General features: G+C 48.1%; 1 protein-coding gene across 3 annotated transcripts in view; it reads right to left on the reverse strand.

The window, feature by feature from the left end:
- Positions 1–19,997, reverse strand: part of RNPC3 (RNA binding region (RNP1, RRM) containing 3) — a 231,179-nt gene that overhangs the window by 102,872 nt on the left and 108,310 nt on the right. For all 3 annotated transcript variants that reach the window (XM_078668497.1, XM_078668514.1, XM_078668506.1), the window contains exons 6-7: positions 14,361–14,429; positions 3,012–3,103 (exon numbers count right to left, since the gene is read on the reverse strand). In XM_078668497.1, coding sequence (XP_078524623.1) covers positions 3,012–3,103; positions 14,361–14,429 — 161 coding nt within the window. The remainder of the gene's footprint in view (positions 1–3,011; positions 3,104–14,360; positions 14,430–19,997) is intronic.

A 19,997-nucleotide genomic window follows, 5' to 3' on the forward strand; every position in this document is an offset into this window, starting at 1 on the left:
GCGTATAGTACATCCTCTGCAGAAACTTATAATGAATGATTTTTAGTCTGCAGCTGGGCGAAATATTGCCATGTGGCCACAGCAGTATGTCCACTGTACTGCAGTTATTTCCCTGCCAAGATCTGCACTCCAGTGTTGAAGCGCTCTGCTCTCGTCGCCGTCACACTGCCCGCGAATACTACGATAAAGGTGCGAAACCAGATGTCGGCCATCTGCAGACACAAGCATAGCTTGTAAAGGTAGTACTATGTCAGGTTCATCCGGGAATCGCAGCAGGATAATTCGCAGTCCCTGTCGTAGCCTAACATAGTAAAAGAGTTCTAATGGTGTGGGTGAATGTCCCTGAAAAAACTGATCACGTGTTTTAAACTTGCCACTCATGAACAACTGTCCCCAGGTATACAGTTTCAGTTTATGACATACCGTGTGGAATCCCCCTTCCTGCAACAGGGAAAGCCCCGGATGATACACGAGAGGCAGGCTAGGCGCGTATAGGAACGCAACCGGCAGTATATTAAGAATTCGGTTCCATGCATCAATCCTGCAATTAATTTGTATGCTAGACAATATTGAATTTCAGTCCAGGTACAGATGATAAATGCCGGATAATGATTCCAGGCAGCAGGAGCCTCACCAGATGGTGGCCATTCTGCTTGCGCGCCCTCTAGCGCCACCAATAACTGCTAAATTCATATTCAATTGTCCATATCTGTTCCTCACATCCATTAGTGCTTTTTTCCCTTATTTTTTTCTCCTTGTCCTCTTTCTTTTCTTATCTATGCACCACCCTTAAATCATTACTCCCCTTCCTACTTTTTGTTGTTCTTTTCACTGAACTAATGAATTGTCCAATGAATCTACGAGGGACCACCAACAACCAGTTGTTATTGTTTAGTCCATTAGGATAATCTTCCTTCATTTTTTCTTTTTTTTGCACTATGATGTATTCTCTTGTTCTTACAGATAAACGTGCAATTCAGCATCCAGATTATGCCCAAATGCATTCTCTATTCCGAGTGCTAAAATGAACCTTGATTCAGCTCTTCTTAGTTCCAGGGTTCTGTCCCCTCCTCTTTCATTTTGTTTTACCATTTTAGCCCCGAAATATTTTAATTCTTGGTGATTTCCTGAGTGTTTCTCTGAGAAATGCTTTGCCATTGGGTAAGAAAGATCTTTATTTTGTATTGTTCTCAGATGCTGTAGTATGCTTATTTCAATGTATTAATGGTGCTCCCAATGTAGAGTTGTAGAGTTTTTTACATGGACATTCTGAAACGTATACCACATACTTAGATTCGCATGCAATATGTTCAGTGATCCTTTCCATCCTTCCATGTTGCAGTCGAGACGATTGTGTGTTACATCCATGTTCACAGGCCTTACATTCAGACTGATTTGCATATGGCCATGTCTGAACTGGGGTGGCAGAGTGGACTAAAGAACGGTGATGGTTTAAACTCAGATCAGTTGACTGGGGGTGAGTGCTTGTATTGTCAATGCTCCGTCCATCCTCCCCTTTGGTTTGCTTTGTTCGCCACAAGTTGGCAGGGTATGCTCAGACGTGAGTCTCTTGCTCACTTTGCCACTGGATTTAAGCAAGCCTGGCTGAAGACGGCTGCAATGCCAGAAACCGGTCCCTAGGAAGCTTGTTTACGGTCCAGGGAAGGCATGGCTCAGCAGTTCGGGCTGGACTGTTCCCATGAGGCACTGGGTCAGACTGATTTGCATATAGCCATGTCTGAACTGGGGTGGCAGAGTGGGCTAAAGAACGGTGATGGATTAAACCCAGATCAGTTGACTGGGGGTGAGTGCTTGTATTGTCAACGCTCCGTCCATCATCCTCTTTGGTTTTGACTTAGCAGATATGCCATGGTGTTTTGTACTCCTGGAAAATGTTGGGCTAAGAGGAAGATCTTAGTGGTATAGCCCATCTCCATATCTGCTGCGCTAACTGAGAGAGCTGCAGAGAGTGTGCCCCCCTTGTTTGTTCATGTAATACATTGCTGTCATATTGTCCGTGCAGACTAAGACAGCCTTGCCTGACACTTGTTTTTGGAATGCTTTCAGGGCTAGAAATACAGCTAATAACTCCAAGTGGTTGATGTGGAGTAACCTTTGTTGCGGTGTCCACCTGCCTTGCATGGTGTGATGCAGTAGGTGAGCTCCCCAGCCGGAGAGCGATGCGTCCGCTGTTATAACTATTTGAGGAACTGGCTCTAGAAACGGTCGGCCTTTTGAAAGGTTTTTCGTGACTTCTTCTTTTGCCTGGCGGACTAGTATAGTGTGAAGCTTAAATGCAACAGTAAAATCCATAGAGGAATTTGCTTTGCTTTGTTACTGTTTCATCTTTGCTATGTTTTGATTGAGGCCAGGCCTTACTGAATCTGAATCAGGGTTGACGATGATCATCATAGAGGAAGGGTGTCCCTTTTTGTCTGTCTCACTTCTAACTGGGAGTCAGCTTAGAATTGCTCCTCCAGTGTGGTTTCATGTCTGTTTCACTTAATAAGGAATCAACTATTTTTAACGGTAAAAGATAAAGGACAGGCGTCATTCCTGATATTGTGCATGCACAGAAACAGGTTACTAAAGAAATCCACAAGAAAATGAACAGGCACTGAATGAAAATCCCTGGATGTCAGAAAATAAATCAGTGCTTTGAGTCTTTGAGCGGTTGAGTTATCATACCTTTGCACGCCCTCCAACTGCATCAGAGAACTCCATGTAAAATAAGGCATGCACCACACATATACAACACTAACACTTTAATCCAATAGATGCTTAAATTGAAATAGGAGAAATAAAATATTTAAATTAGTAAAAAGTCCCTCAGAAAAATGCTGTAGTAAGAAAAGGGAAGCATAACAATAAAAATATGATGTAAACCGTATTTAAAATAACATTGCTGTACATATCTTAAGTATATGATGTAGTTATACGTTGTTCCGCTCCTATTAGAATAATATGATAGAACAGTGATTAACTGAAAAGGGAACGAAATTATAAATTACCTATCTTTGTCCTCCTCGCCGCTTTCATATTCAGACTCCTCTCTGCTAGAAACTTCCATTTCATAATCCTCTTCTTCAGGCAAAGGAGGGTCCTTGGGATGCATGGGCAAAAAGCAAACAAAATCAACTGCTCAGAGCGGGAAAGACTGAGAAGGACGAAACAGCACTTGGAACAATAAAATTATGAGAAAATCAAGAGAACAAAGAGTGGGGGAGGTGAAAAAAGGCAAATACGTTAGTAGGGCACCAAAGAGAAAGAAAAAGATACTGTAAAGACACAAAGAAAAGGCAAATTACAAAATGATAGAGATCATACTGCAAATAAATGGGAAAGACCAAAGCATCCCATAGAACTAACGGAATGTAGACCAAGGAAAAATATGTAAGATAAAAAGAGCCTGTCAAAGCCCACAAAGCTTGAGAGGCCAGAGCAAGTGTGGGTGGAGCAAGGGAAGGATCATGGATATGCCAGGGAAAACTTGGACACCCCGGCACTAGAAATCAAACCAATACATTCGGCAAATACTACTGATGAAGCTTGCTCACACAAACCTCCAGAGGTAATTAAGATCCAAAGGTACCTACAGACAAAGATATATCTGCCTCATGAATGGGGAGAGGCCACGGTAATCTGCTGGCCTGTTGGTGTCTGGCTGGATATCGCCATCATCGGTGGAGGCTGGGGAGCTTGTACTGCTGCTGAAGCTTGGTCTGAGAGGAAGCAGCTTGAGGGCCCTCACAACCAGTGGCTTTGGCCCTTGGAAGTCCCATTCTATGGGCAGCCCGCTTGCCATGTTTCTGCCCTGGAGAGGCAGTGGCCACGGGGAACCTGCAGGCAGAGGCCAGTCTGTTGGCTTGGCTGGCTAGGTTGAAGCTTCTAGGTGTGTGAGCACTGGAAGTGGGTGTGGTCGGCTGGCAACCTTGGTGCGGCTTGTGGAGGGGTGGGGGCACAGACCATAGATCCACAGAGCTCCCAGAGACAGAAATGGAGCTTTGACTTCCTGCTTCGTAGACCAGGCCGAAAGGGCTAAAAAGACATGAAAAAATAAACAAGCTGCTAGGATGTTAATGTTAGCAGCATCCTTCTGTGAGGACCCTTAAAGACTAAGCAGTCAGAATGGCCACCTGGAACCTTTATTCAGCTGCACACCATATCAAGGAAACTACGCAACTCCTGTAACTCCAGACCAATCCCAACAGAGGATTCGACTTCCATGGAATTTATGCTGAGTACATACAGGCGGGTGTAGCTGGTCTGTGTGGGTAGCGATGTAAGAGGGTGTTTCCCCATAGCACCCAGAAGCCATATTAAATCACCTTTAGAGATCAATCCACACCGTTTTGTTAGGGAGTACAGAAAAGTTATAATAGCATTCACAGATTTTAAATGTTGTTCTTGATGGTGAAGCTTTCCGTTTGCAGCATAATTACTGCCATCGGCTACTGAAATAATGAGATCTGAGTAAAGCACACTGATCTTTCGTGTTGCAATTGTGCTATCGTTATACACTTGATATATTAATTTCTTAAGTGCCCGGAGCAACAAACCATGCCCTCCCACTATATAAATAAGCGTATGCACTCCAAACATGAAACTGCATCCTGTGCGGATGGCAGGCAATGCAACACTATCTGAAAGGCACACGCCAGAGAGACAAAAATCGAAAGAGAGGCTACAAAGGAGATGAAAGACAATAAAAGGTCAGCAGCGAAAGAGAAAGCAAAAACAGAGCTCAAAAACAAGAGACTCGGAGGCAGAACAAGAGAGAGAGAGACAAGACGTGGAGAGCCAGCGTGGGAGCTACAGGTCCGGATTTTGCAGTCGTGCTACTCAGCAGTCCTGAGACTTGGGCTAACACCGTCATACTGGACGATTCCAGACCGTACATTAGAATCTGGTTTTGTTTGTTAGTGACGTCTGTGCTGAGATGGTCTGTCCTTTTAGGATTCCTCCAGAGCAGGACCTAGCCACAGTCAATAGAGAGCCCTACATTAGGAGAACTGAACAGCAGCATTCAATCAACCAACTGAAGCATATTTAGAAATGAAAATAACTACTAGCTTTCTATTACCTGTAAAATATTCACAGTGAAAGTGCATTACGATACACTTAATTGCCGAAATTGAAAGTGATCGCGATGCACTTAATTACCCGTGACGGAATAAACAAAGATGGCGGCTGCGCGCGTCCACGCACGTGTTACCGCCAGCTTGAGGCCTGCAAAAGCCTCTGGTAGCACTTTGAAAACCCCCTTACTAAAAGTCGAGCAAGCAGCGCATGCGCTTCTCTAGGCTCGACCTAAAAAGGACGCTATACAGTAGACAAGAAAGTGTAAAGAAACGTGCCATTTGTCTTCGTGTAGAACCAGTTTTAGTAGACCTAGGCAATAACAGGCTTTTTCAAATGTGTTTAACAAGCATTTTGACTAAACTGCAAAGTAACCACCACTGTACCTGCTATTAATCGACACCCAAACATATCAACTCAAATCAATTTCTAACAATTAAAATTGGAATTTCGAGGTACCAGCCTTAACCAACTGTTAAAATCATCCAGCTACTTTAGACAGCAAGATGAGCTTGAGCCCTGGGCATAACCTACGTAAGAATGAGTTCAACGAGGTCAAGGGTTCGTGAGCAGTTACCTCTGGCACAGCATTCAAATAAAAGTGAGGGAAAGTTGCCATACTGTAACACAGGCTTTCAGCAGCCTGGTGGTAAATTGCCTTGGTGTAAGAATACACCGACTAATAACTACACTGCTAACATTGCTAGTACAGCTGGCTGCTCAACCATATCAGGTAGCTCTCTGTTGTATTGGGGGGACTTGACCACAGACAAACACTCCATACAAGAGGTTTCCTCCATCAATAATATACCTATTCCAGGCCAGGGTAAGAAGACTTTAACATCTCCTGTTAATCAGAGATCAAAAGGCAACAAGCATTGGCTTTGCCAGTGTCTGTTAGCCATGTTGCAGAGCGGCTGCTGTGCAGCATGGCTAAAAGATAGGAAAAAAGCCCTATGATGCAGCCAGCACTGGCTACGTTACAGGTTTTTTTTTCTCATGGCAGACAAGGGAAGCGGCGGGAGGGAGGGAAGAAGCAACGCGGACAAGGGGAGGGGTAGGAGGGAGGGAAGAAGCAACGTGGACAAGGGGAGGAGAGGGGCAGGTGGGACATAAAAAGCAACACGGACAACGGGAAGAAGCAACAAAGAAGAGGGGGGTGAAGTTGGAGGGTGGAGTTGCAGGGTGGAGTTGGAGGGTGGAGTTGCAGGGTGGAGTTGGAGGGTGGAGTTGGAGGGTGGAGTTGGAGGGTGGAGTTGGAGGGTGGAGTTGGAGTTGGAGGGGGGAGTTAGAGTTGGAGGGTGGAGTTAGAGTTGGAGGGTGGAGTTAGAGTTGGAGGGTGGAGTTAGAGTTGGAGGGTGGAGTTAGAGTTGGAGGGTGGAGTTAGAGTTGGAGGGTGGAGTTAGAGTTGGAGGGTGGAGTTAGAGTTGGAGGGTGGAGTTAGAGTTGGAGGGTGGAGTTAGAGTTGGAGGGTGGAGTTGGAGGGTGGAGTTGGAGGGTGGAGTTGGAGGGTGGAGTTGGAGGGTGGAGTTGGAGGGTGGAGTTGGAGGGTGGAGTTGGAGGGTGGAGTTGGAGGGAGAGCAAGGAGTAACAGAAAGAGCGTGGGTGCGAGCGCGAGAAAGACAGAGAGAGGAGTAGGAGGAGAAAAAAAATAATACACGAGTGGTGCGCACGTAGAATATGAAAAAAATTGAGTTAAAAACACCTGGCGACTGCTTATATTTTTCAATATTCAGCATTGAAAGGGAAAGTAGGTTAGCGAGAGGGATGTTACGGGGAGAGTGAGGGAGAGCGCGAGAATGAGAGAGAACTACAGGGGAGGAATGGAGATAAAGAGAGCAAGGAGTAACAGAAAGAGCGTGGGTGCGAGAGCGAGAAAGAGACGTGAGGATAGGAGCTTTTAGTGAGGGGCAAAAGGCCCACTGGTGAGCTTTAGCTAATGCATGGCGAGTGTAGGGCTAAAAGAACAAGATAGCGGGGAGTGCATTCCTTTCAAGTCTGATGCGGAGGGTGGGGGAGCGGCAGCCTTTGAAGTCTGATGGGGGGGCAGGGGAGCAAATGGTGAGGCAGGGTGGGACGGAACGAGCATATGGGGTGTGAGCGATAACGAAAGTAAGAGGGGGAGCAGGAAGTGAGGCCGAGCGCGCGCTGGCGAAAGCAGTCCAGATGCCAGCTTCGCGCTTCAATGCCTCGCATGCACTGGCCATAAACCGCATTTTTAAAGCTCTTTGGTAGACTTTTCTTTTCCCCTTACTATAATCTCGCCAGCAATGCGCAAGCGCATTGTGTCAGGCGAGACCTGACAATTACCTCGCCATGAAAAATACATTCACTCACGAACCATATTTATTTTGTCTACACCCATAGGCAAAATTGTCTCTTGCCTTGAGGGTGCGTCTGCTTCATCCAAGGCACACCTATTGCTGGCACTGGATGTAGTGTCCCCTCCCCCCCCCTTCTGCCCTCCACTCTCCTTGATGGCCTTGATAGCTCTTTTTTATGTTTCTGGAAAATGATGCATTAGGCCCTCTATTTCTTCCCACTGTGTCTAGTTATTACTTCCTAGCAGCCCCGTGGAATTAGCTCTAAACCACTGTGTAGCAACACTGAGCTACTCATTTTACTGCTGCAGCTATGTTTTTACATGGCAGTGTATCATCTGTTCCCTGCATGAATTAGTCTTTCCTAGCTGAGGGTACAGCAGGGGAGTCCAGGGCAAATTTCGGTGGATATAGAGCAGGTCTTGTGGGATGGCTTAAATAATTTTTCTTGGATGGTCAAGAAAGAGGAACTTTGTGTAGTGCTACCATCTTTTCAATAACTACATGATATGAGTAATGTCATCTGGGTGGATACTTCTTGGCAGCTGATAGGTAAACTGTTTGTCAGATCCTGAGTGTACACACAGTGGAGATATTGAGGATAGTAGGGTAGATGCAATGTTTGTATTTTTTGGGGGGCATTTCGCCAACGTGGGGAGGGCGGCGTCGGCCGGACGAGCGGCTGCCCTGGGCCCGGCGAGAGACAGTCACGGAGCTAGGTCAGAGTGGTGCCCGGTGGGGAGACGGGCGGGGTGGTTGCTGAGCCACATTGCCATTTCAGGGGTCAGGTCGGGCCCCGGGCTCACCTCTGCCCGCACTACCTGAACGGCGATCTGCCGCGCTGCCTGAGAGGTCCGGGCCCCGCGAGGAGGAGGGCAGGATCGATACGTGCTGGGGGCCACAGTGGATCTTGGGTGGCCCGGCGGCGGGGGCTCGGCAGGGCCCCGCAGCGTATCGGGGGTCAGATCGGACCCCGGTGCCTAATGTTGGAGGAGCAGACTGTGTGGTGACTCCCCCCTGGCGTGAGGCCTAGCGGATCAAACACTGCTGACCGGTCATCTTTGGGAGCTGGCTGGGGGGTGAGGCGGCTCTCCGCGGGCTGCGGTGTGAGAACTATTCACTGTATCGCCATCTTGTCGCGGAGTGGCTGGCGGCAAGCGATATTTGCTGGGCAACATCAACTGGAAGACAGCCGGAGGGAGACCCCCCCCATCCTTGACAACATCATGACACGAGGTGGAGGCGGAAGTCAGGGTAAGCAGGGCCCCATTGACAAATTTACTGAAGCCGCCGGCGCAAAGGGGGCGCATACTCCGGTGCCGGACAATGCTGCGCTCCTGGCTGCGATCACGCAGTCCAGAGATGTCTTAGACGCTAAGATTGGGGCAGTGGGCTCGGACGTTATGCTCCTTAGGCAGGATTTGCGAAACGCCGTGGAACGCATAAAAGGCGCAGAAACGCGCATAACAGCCGTAGAAGACGACATGACTACCCTAAAAAAGACGGTCGTTGCCCTTGAAAGGATGCAGAAGGGACTGGTGTCGAGAGCGGAGGAGGCGGAGGGACGCGCCAGGCGCAGCAACCTTCGCTTCCTGGGGTTTCCAGAAGATTGCGAAAAGGGCAATGCAGAGCGTTTCCTGACACAGTGGCTGGAGGGATGGACGCCGGCCGACACTCTTTCGCGCTGCTTCGTGGTAGAAAGGGCCCATCGGGCTCTGACGCAGAAACCTCCGGTGGGGAAGCGCCCTCGCCCCATGATTGCCAAACTGTTAAATTATGCCGACAGAGACGCTATCCTGAAACAGGCGAGATTGAAGGCCCAACTGATGTTCGAGAACTCTCATTCTTATTTTCCCGGATTACACGAAGTTGGTGCAGCAGCAGAGACAGTCTTTCGCCGCGGCCAAGGCCCGCCTTCGGGGCTTGAAGCTACCCTATGCCCTGCTTTACCCAGCGCGATTGCGGGTTATCTTTCAGTCCCGCACCTTCTTTTTTGACACCCCGGAAGCCGTCTTTTAGTGGACGGACGAGACTGTGAGGGTACGCGTCAACACAGCAAAAGGCGGGGAATCCGACTCCTCAACCGGGGGCCCCTCTGGTAGGGGTCCTGAAGACCAGCGAAAGCGCAGAGGCAGATCTCGCTCGAGTCGCAGCTCACACTCACGATCAAAAACACGTAAAGATAAGGAATCGCAGGAGGCCAATGAGGATGTGCCCTGAATGTGGGGGGAAATGACAATTGCTCATCCATTTGATTGTTAACTTTGACCAGGGCGCTTTAGCTGGGCTGGAGGCCACGCTTGCTCCGGGTCGGGAGGGGGCGACAGCCTAGTTAAACATGGGCTGTGCTGAGGAGATCCATTGGAGGGGGTGCTCCCAGGCTCCCGGTTGGGGCCGGGAACACGCCCGACCACGACAGGTGCTTCCATGGTTGGGAGGTGCGGGGTGGGGGGGGGACTTGTTGGGGTTCGGGGTTGTTTTGGTTCAAGGGAAGGGTCTGCTTCCGATCCGTGGTGGGTACTGCCGTAGTTGCCTACGGCGCGACATGTACAAAATATATGCCTTTACACAAATGTCATCAGATACTATGGGATCATGGCTAGGTCCTTGAGGGACACGCATACCGAGTTGGAATGCGCGAGGGATGCTGGATAAGGTGAAGAGGGGGGCTGTGTTTGCTTGGGCCAAGAGAAGGGGAACTTATATACTGCTACTGCAAGAAAACCATCTATTGGGCACCAAAGCGCTATGCCTTCAGCGAAATGGCTTCACACAGGCCTTTCACTCTGGTTTCACGAGAGGGTCACTGGGCGTGGCTATTCTGGTACATCGTAGAGTCCCCTTTACCCATAGACGCACATGGCTAGACGCACAGGGCAGGTATGTGTTCGTACAAGGTGAGATTGGGGGTGAGGTGGTGATCATTGGTAGTGTGTACGCGCCGCCCCCGCTGCAATGGGCCCTGGTGGAGAAGCTGATGTCTATTTGGGTGGACATGCCTACTGTTTTATCCATTGTGGGGGGGACTGGAATGACATCATGGATGTTTCGTGGGACAGATGGTGTGGTGCCGCTGGCGCAGTGACGGGGAGGGAGGGGCAGGCGACTCAGTTGAAAGCAATGGTCATGGGGTTAGATTGGGTTGACTCCTGGAGGTACAAACAGGGGGCGTGTAGGGAATTCACATACTTTTCCTCAGCGCGAGACTTGTTCTCGCGTTTAGATTACATCTTCGTTCCACGGGCAATGGCCTACAGGCTTCTGTCGGCGGAGGAGATTTTACCACGGGCACTATCAGACCACTCCCCGATCTCTGTCGTGGTCGACACTGGGCGCACCTGGCAGCCATTCAGGTGGCGCCTGTCGCCTTGGCAATTAATGCAGCCCTCCTATCGCGCTCACATGACTTGCGAATTGGCGCACTTCCTGTCCACAAACGCGGGCCCAGTGGAATCCCCAGCAGTGCTGTGGGAAGCGATGAAGCCCACTATGCGGGGAATTGATATCTCATGGTGCTCAGCGGCGTGGAAGGAAAAGCGTAGGGACCTGGTGCGGCGAGAGGCGGAATTGGAAGACCTAGAACACAGGGGACGGGGGGAGGACGGCGGACGGGAGAGGCGTCAGCTGGTGCTGGCGCAACAGCAATATACTTCGGTTCTGTTGGATGAGGCCCGTCAGGCCTGGCTTGCCACACGTAGCTGCATATACCAGTGGGGCGACAAGTCTTGCAAAATGCTTCATCGCCTGTGTCAGGGCATCATGCATGCCCAGCCATTGCCCCAGATAGTCACCCCGGATGGGGAGCCGCTGTTGGAGCCCAGTGCGATTGCGGGTAGCTTTGCCTCATATTATGAGTCCCTGTATGCGCCCCGGGAGTGCCTGGATGCCGAAATGGTGCAGCGATTCATAGATGACCTTCCGCCGAGGGCCGTCTCGGATGAGGTCCGAGATGCATTGGACCGGCCACTGACGGACGACGAACTGGCCACGGCCCTGGGCGAACTGAACTCGGGCAAGGCGCCGGTCCGAATGGGTTCCCGAGCGAATTCTTTAAACAATATGCGACACAGTTGACACCCTACTTCCGGCCGGTCATTGAGGAGGCATGTGAGAGTGGTACGCTGCCCCCGGATTGGAGACATGCGGAGGTAGTTGTCTTCTTGAAGCCGGGGCACCCCCCGGAGAGACATGAGTCCTGCCGTCCAATCTCGCTGCTCAATACCGAGGCCAAGATACTAGCAAAGGCCCTCGCTAATAGACTCAAGCCCCACATCACGGAATTGGTGCACCCGGACCAAGCCGGGTTTATGCCTCAGCGGGCCACTCGGCATAATATCAGGCGAGCTCAGGTTGCGATTTCGGCCTGGCGGGGCCTGGGAGAACGGGCTGCGCTGCTATTGGCGGACATGGATAGGGCGTTCCACTCCCTGAGCTGGACGTATTTATTTGCCCTATTGGGTCGTCTGAACCTAGGCCCCCGATTCCTGGCTTATGTACGGCTCCTGTACACGGACCTAACGGCAGCGGTGCGAGTGGGCGGAGGAATATCCCGCTATTTCGGTATCCAGCGGGGGACGAGACAGGGTTGCCCCCTCTCCCCTTACCTATTCACACTCGCAATGGAACCCCTTGCGTCGTGGGTGCGGATCGACGCCCAACTGAGGGGTTTCCAGTGGTCGACTGATGTGGCAGATAGGATAGCCCTATACGCAGACGATGTGCTGTTTTTCCTCACCGACCTGGAACGCTCGGGCCTCGCATTCTGCGAATCCTACAAATCTTTGGTGAAACCTCGGGTCTCTATATGAACCCCGGGAAGTCCACCCTCTGGACTCTGGGGGGCCCACAGCCCATTGGAGAGTGGGCCAATGGGATTCAGGTGGCCGCAGATGGAGTAAAATACTTGGGGGTATACCTCATGGAGGATGTGTCCGTAGCCCTGGAGCGTAATATTGCCCCGGTGTCGGAGCGCACGCGGGAAGATCTCAAAGCATGGGCCAGGATGCCGCTCTCCATTCAGGGCAGATCTGCCATTTTTAAGATGGTGGCGCTCCCGCGTTTACTATATCAATTGCAGAACCATCAGGCGCTAGTCCCACAAGTTTGGTTTCGGTGCCTAAACGCGGCATTGAGTGGCTTTCTGTGGGAAGGGGGCGCAGTGGGGGGTGCATTGCGGACTTGCTTTCGCTCCACTTATACCGGAGGGCTTGCCACGTCGGACGTCCTGTCATACTATCAGGCATCCCACCTCCTAGTACTGAACGACTGGTGGTACGCGGACAGGAGAGACCCCGCATATGCGGTGGAACGTGCCCTGATGGGCTCTGCCTCCTTACACACGCTACTATACTCGGCTTCTCTTCGGGGATCCCTGCCATCCGTCACGCAGGTGGTCTTTCAGATTTGGCGGCAGGCCCTACGTAGGGTGGGCTGGTGGAATGTCCTGACATTAGAAACCCCATTGTGGCAGAATGGTAGAGCGGCCCTAGTGGGCTTCCGGAGTTGGGACGCGATAGGCATCTCTACATTAGGTGACGTCATGTCGGGGGGGGGCGTGCTTAAGTCATTTGACACTCTGCGGGAGGAATTCGAGATGCCACGTACCCAATTTTATAAATACCTCCAATTCCGACATGCTCTGACCCCGTATCTTCAGGGAGTGGAAGACATCCCAGAATTCAGTCCCATCGAGGCCAAGGTCTTTATGGGGGAACTACCAGACAAAAAGATATCCCGCATCTATCAAACGTTAGTGCGCCACAGCTCCACAGACCTTGCCCAACTCAGGACCAAGTGGGAGCGGGATGTTGGGGAGCTAAACGAGGAGGATTGGGTGGAGGCGCTAGAGGAGCCCAGGGGAGCAGCCATTTCCACGCGCTTGCGACTGATACAATTCAGGTACCTTCATCGTACGTACTACACTAGACAGCGCTTGTGGAGGGCGGGATTGATAACATCCCCAGATTGCCTTAGGTGCGGTTCAGAAGTGGGTATGCTGCTGCATACGGTGTGGGATTGCAGGGGTATACAGCGGTTCTGGGATAGAATATTTAGTTGCTTGAATGAGGTCTTGGCCTGGGTGCTTCAGAAATATCCCAAATTGGCCCTTCTTCACGTGCTGGCTGGAGTGGGGGGCAACCGATATAAGCGTCATTTACTACTGTTGGGACTAACCCTGGCCAAAAGGGACATTGCGAGATCTTGGAAGGCGCCCCGAGCCCCGTCACTCATAGCTTGGCAGAATGGGATGGACTTCTGTATGGGCCTGGAACAGCCAGTATATGTAGCAAGGGGGTGCCCGCTTAAGCATTACAGAATATGGAAGCGGTGGGCGGACTATCGGGGCCTGGACCTGGAACCGCCTCCGGAGGAAGATGTATTACAGCTCACTTAACAGCCTGACAGCCTGTGATATGGGCGGACACTGTGGCACGTTTGGCAAGTGTACCATGTTCCTAGCATGACACGGGCGGAGTATGCAGTGACGCGGGAGGGGGGGTTGTGGGTGGGGTGTGGGGGCGGAAGGGGGGTTGTGCAACCTTGCATTTCTTTGTTTCAACTGTTTGATGGCCAATGAAAAATGCTTGCATGTCACTGTACTTGATAATTTGCCTCTAGTGATTGTCTCTGTTTGTCGGAGCGTTACTGGATATGTTTCTACCATGCAACCAATAAAATCTGTTTTCAAAAAAAGAAAAAGCACTTTTTGCTTTATATTCTGGTCTTCACTAGCATTTTGTGAGATAAACAGGGGACTGACTGGGCAGACTGGATAAGACATTTTGTAGATTCTTTCCAGACTGTTAAAGCTAAGCACTAAGTGGTCTTTAAGTGGTTCAGAAAGCAGGAACAAAGAAATACAAAGGTAACAGAACAGCATGTGCATTATTTATAATTTTGAGCCTAAGGTAAAGACCTCTATCAAACCAGAGACATATTCTCAGTACATAAATGTCTTACCACAGGAGGTGAAGTAGTTGAAAGTCCAAAAGGGGCGGGTAGATTCATTTTATTCATTAGATGTAGAACCTGGAAATATGGAAAACAACTTGAGAAAATAACTACTTAAAATAAATATTCGAGTCATAGTAAATATGATGGTAGGATACTACAAACACTCTGTTTCCTTTCATGATGCAACCAAATCTGTAAAGGAGAACTAACCAAGGACAATTATTGTGATCATGGCTCATCTCTGTTTTGTTCCCCTTCCAATGAGACCTCTTATCAACGCTTTACTTTTAAATCTAGTTTTCAATGCAATCGCAAGGAGCCACCTTCACATTTGTCTTTAATCCTACTGTATTTTTATTAATGTCTACAATGCAGTTGGACAGGTGCCCCTTTTCATTGATGTCTCTCTTGCAAAATGTCACAGATATAATGAAACATCAGTGCACTGCAAATTCACAAGTCTCTATGCAGTTCGTCCCTTCACAGACTCAAGTGGCATCTTAGCTAAGTCTGCAGTCTTTTCAAACCAGATAGGTTTGGTTCGAATTCGGATTCTGATGGGATTTTTTTCTTTTCAGAGGCAAAGTATTCTTCATAGTTTTCAGACAATCGGAGAATGAAATTTAAGTACTTAACATTTCGCATTCGTATAAAAAATACATTGTAGTAATGCGGTCATGAAGCTCCATAGTGTGATTGCTAAACCACTAAACGTTCCAGTTCAGACAGAGTTGATTTGAGTGTCCCTCGGATAACGGACTTCTTTAGGGTGCAATTTTATTCATTATGCTGATAGGCAACACATTATATATAGTAAATTGCTCCTGAAATAGAAAAGTGAACAGTACATATGAAGATTTACCAAAGTACTTACTACTATTTATGTGCAAAGGAAGGGGTCATGACTCTCCAGAGCGAGGCCTCGAGGAGATTCATGATGCCCACTCCTCCCTTAATAGTAGCAATAAATAGCATATTTCACTCAGTATATCTAGATGTCTAGTTCATGCCAGATTGTTTTAATACATTCAGAAGACATAAGAGGATATGTATCCAGAGTACAAGCAGTTAAAGCATGTAGTAAAAATGTTAAATAGATAAAATATCTCATTCAAACGGCTTGATGTGTATTATTCCAGCTTGTTTCTTTTGTGAAGTCATCAGAACATGCAAACTGTCAGGCACAAAGCAGTACTTTCTCAAGTCAGCATGTATTGTGGTAATAATGTGGAAATTAAACTGTACACTATTGTGCTAATGGACTTTCTGAACTTCCTTTAATGGTTCATATATATATTTACTGGCATGTCAAACACACACACACATCGAGAAACTATCGCATACTTGTCTTATACCACTTATTCATACCTCATATGCCCACTGAAAGCTTCCTAAGCCCTAGAACAACTTTATATCCTACTAGTATCTTCATACCCTAAAGTATGGGCACATATGAACAGCCACATACACATACGCCCAAGTCTATAACTGTTTATCAATACAGCATCCTTAAGCTCAACCACCATGTCAACCCCTCTTTCTGAATGGCCAAGAAGGGATTGTGGTCATACATATTAATGCTACACCAGTGAAAAGAAATGTGGACAAAAAACATGCTATTTGGTGCAAGAACACTAATAAATATATATTAACTCATTTAAATATAATTGTAGTACTAGCATATTTAATTTCCTTTTTTTAGTCTTTATTTAGCACTCAAATGCTGACCAATTTTTTGTAATGTAATCTCCTTTCAATTAATGTTATTACAGTTCTGTTTTCACAAAGGTAGTCTACTGACATCATAACATTTATTTATTTATTTAGAACTTGTTCCAGCAAAGAGGAACCTCTTGTTACAACCATCATCTCCAAAAGCCAAAGGTTTTAAACTGTGATTGCTAACACAATCTGTTTTTACAAATTATAGCACTATCTTGACCATTATTTCATGAACCTAGATCTGTGGACTCAAATTTGAAAAATAATCAGATCCCATTGGTCTTCCAGAGGACAACAAATCTAGGCGAGCTCATTTTCGGGCTTCCACATGAAGATTTTTGTTTCTGCCAGCCATTATACGATGCAAGGCTCCAAGTTATTGTAGGAGAAAAATGTTTAGGGGGAGGCATAAGAAGACAGATCTATTCTCCAATTAGCATACAGAGAGATTCTTGATTTCCTTAAAGACAACGGAAGCGAACATTAAGCTGCCACAACATGCAGCCCTTTAAAGAACATTAAACACATCACAAACAAAAACATTCCAGTTTGGAATCTTCAAAATAGTATATAACTCCTTGTCACATAAGCATATTCCTCTTTAGGCCGTGGCGAAAAGAAAGATGCAAAGTCGCTAACTACCGCGATAATGGTCTTAACAAAAGATATGTATTATCTGTCAAGAAGTCAAAAAGGTCAAAAACTTGACTGATGCTCCATAAAGAGTCACATCGGGCCCTGGGTGGCCGTTTAAGACTGTTGTAATAAAGTAATGTCCATTCCAGCTGGTAACTTCATGTTTCTTTATTCAGGTAAGGTGTTCTACAGAGAGCCCTACCAGAAGCAGCCTCACTGCTGCTCAGCCCATCTCCAACTGACACTCACACACACGAACATTCCATTCACCAACATTCTCTCACACAGACACTCAGGCTGAGCAGAAGCAGTATAACACATCCCTTTCTTTGTAATGCAAAAGGAGGGATTCTCAAAAGGCGTAAAAAACGTTGCAAGAATACAAAAGATGACAACTTTCTAAAGCATAGCATGAAAAATTAAAGATGGAACATTCATGCAAATAAATGAATAAAGGAGGGGGAAACATAACACAAGTATAAAGACTCATGCACCCCATCCTCCTTTCTATCACACAACAACCCAAACACTCCCACACCACAGACTACAGACCAACCCAAGTACCTAGATCGTTTAAGCTGGCCAGGCAAACAAACAAGTTACTTACCTTTGATAAAGCTTTCTCTGGTGGATACAGTATCTGCCTGTTGATTCCTCACCTTATGAATATCCCCTGCAACAGCATTGCGCAAAAACGTTTTTCCCTAGCTCTTCACGCCGATGAGGTCGTCACAATGCCATGGCTCCGCATGATGTCACAGGAGCTATAAGAAGACCATGACGACGTGATGACATGAGTTCCACCCATTTTTTCCGTGCCACCGAAGCAAACGGGAGGACCAACTATAGAAACAATGTATACATAGTACAAAGAATTCACACCAATACACACAGTGTAAAGTGAAATAGGAAAGCAAAGAAAGCAAACATTTACTATAAATTTACACAAAGGCAAATCAAGGCAATACAAAATGACAATATGAAATAACCATATTAACCAATACCTCTTCTATGGTATAAAAGGGTGGGCAACGGGAAGGATCAGTGAGGAATCCACAGGCAGATACTGTATCCACCAGAAAAAGCGTTACCAAAGGTAAGTAACTTGTTCTTCTGATGGATACATCTGCCTGTGGATTCCTCACCTTATGAATAGAATCCCACAGCAGTCCCACTCCCGGAGGAGGGTGTCCGCCCTTCTATATCAAAAAGTCTTGCACAACAGAGTGCCCAAAATGGCCGTCCCTCCTCACTTCAGAATTTAAGCAGTAATGCTTCGCGAAAGTGTGAAGGGTGGCCCAAGTTGCGGCCTTACAGATGTTCAGCACAGGAACACCGCTGGACAAGGCAGAAGTAGAAGATTTAGCCCTGTTTGAGTGAGCTCTAATGCAGTCAGGAGGCTCCTTACCAGCCAGAGCGTAGCAGATCTTGATGCACAAGATGATCCATCTGGCTAAAGTGCGCTTGTGCACTGCATTGCCTTTTATGCGTCCAACGTAGCCAACAAAGAGCTGATCGTCCTGTCTTAAGTCCTTCATTCTATCCAGACAGAAACTAATCGCCCTCTTAGGATCCAATCGGTGAAGCCTCTCCTCCTCCTTGGAAGGATGATGGGGAGGATAAAAAGTAGGGAGGGTAATGGACTGCCCTAGATGGAAGGGAGTTACCACCTTAGGCAGAAAAGCAGCCCTGGTCCTGAGGACCATCCTTTCAGCATGTATGGTCAGAAACGGAGGCTTTGAACTAGGAGTGGGCGGAATTAGCGAAATTGCCTTTCGCAAACTTCAGCAAAACGGCAAAAAATCTCCGCGAACACGCGGAATTTCGTGTGTTCGTGAACATTTTCAGGGGCGGAGCTTCTTTGCGATGTCATAGTGCTTTGTCTACACTACAGCTGCGTAAAGGGCAAGAAGAGTTGTCTCTCCAGTGACCATGTGTGTGTAACTTTGCCATCGCGCCGAAGGGCGTCAGGGTCCCTTGAGTGAGCTGTCCATCCTAGTGGGTAAAGGGCGGGAAGACGGTGCACACCACTAGTGTGTGGGGCGGGGCCAAAAGGGCGGGCTTCTATGCGAGTTCTTATGCCTCTTGTGTTTATAAAAGGTCAGAGACCGATTAGAGCAGCAGATTAGGAGAAAGAAGGTCCTGGTCACAGGAACTGCACGGGGATTGCGCTAGTGAAAGTCAAGGATGCAAAGACCTCCATCAAGCAACACAGCTAATTTTCGATGGTTGATATGGGGAGAAAGCACACCAGCCGAGCCTCAAAAAAGCTCACCTTTTTTTGGGCCGATTAATGAGTTACTGAATTTGAGCTTCGGCTCGGGCACCTGTAAGTGCTTCTGTTGTGGTTTAATTTTTGTGACAGGAGCATCGTGCCAGAACGAATCCTGCCCTGCATATTTATCCAAGAAGACACCACCGTTTTGTGCGATACCTATACTCAACTGGAGTACTTCCTACTGGCTAATCAGTAAGTGCTACCTCGTTGGGTAAATGTATAGTGCTTTTCCTACACTACACCTGCGTAAAGGGCAAGAAGAGTTGTCTCCGGTGACCATGTGTGTGTAACTTTGCCATCGCGCCGAAGGGCGCCAGGGTCCCTTGAGTAAGCTGTCCATCCTACTGGGTAAAGGGCGGGAAGACGGTGCACACCACTGGTGTGTGGGGCGGGGCCAAACGGGCAGGCTTCTGTGCGAGTTCACATGCCTCTTGTGTTTATAAAAGGTCAGAGACCGATCAGAGCAGCAGATGAGGAGAAAGAAGCTCCTGGTCACAGGAACTGCACGGGGATTGCGCTCGTAAAAGTCAAGGATGCAAAGGCCTCCATCAAGCATCACAGCTAATTTTAAACTGTAGATGTGGGGAGAAAGCACACCTGCCCAGCCTCGACAAAGCTCACAATTTTTTTAGGCTGATTAATGAGTTACCGAATTTGAGCTTCAACTCGGGCACCTGCTTCATTTATATCTGCAAGTGCTTCCTGTTGAGGTTTATTTTTTGTGACAGGAGAACTGTGCCAGAAAGAATCCTGCCCTGCATATTTATCCAAGAAGACGCCACAGTTGCAATACAATTCCGTTTGCCGCGGATCGCGGAAGTTTTGACAATTTGCGCGGAACGCGAAAATGCCGAAATTCCGCAAATTCCGCAAGCGGAACGGACTTTGCCACCCACCCCTACTTTGAACTCAGAGCCTGAAGCTCACTCACCCTCCTGGCCGAGGTGATAGCCATAAGGAAGATCGTTTTGAATGACAGCAGTCTCAAAGGACAACTATGCATAGGT

This window comes from Lissotriton helveticus, chromosome 1_2 (assembly GCF_964261635.1).
Source record: "Lissotriton helveticus chromosome 1_2, aLisHel1.1, whole genome shotgun sequence".
Classification (NCBI taxonomy): domain Eukaryota; kingdom Metazoa; phylum Chordata; class Amphibia; order Caudata; family Salamandridae; genus Lissotriton; species Lissotriton helveticus.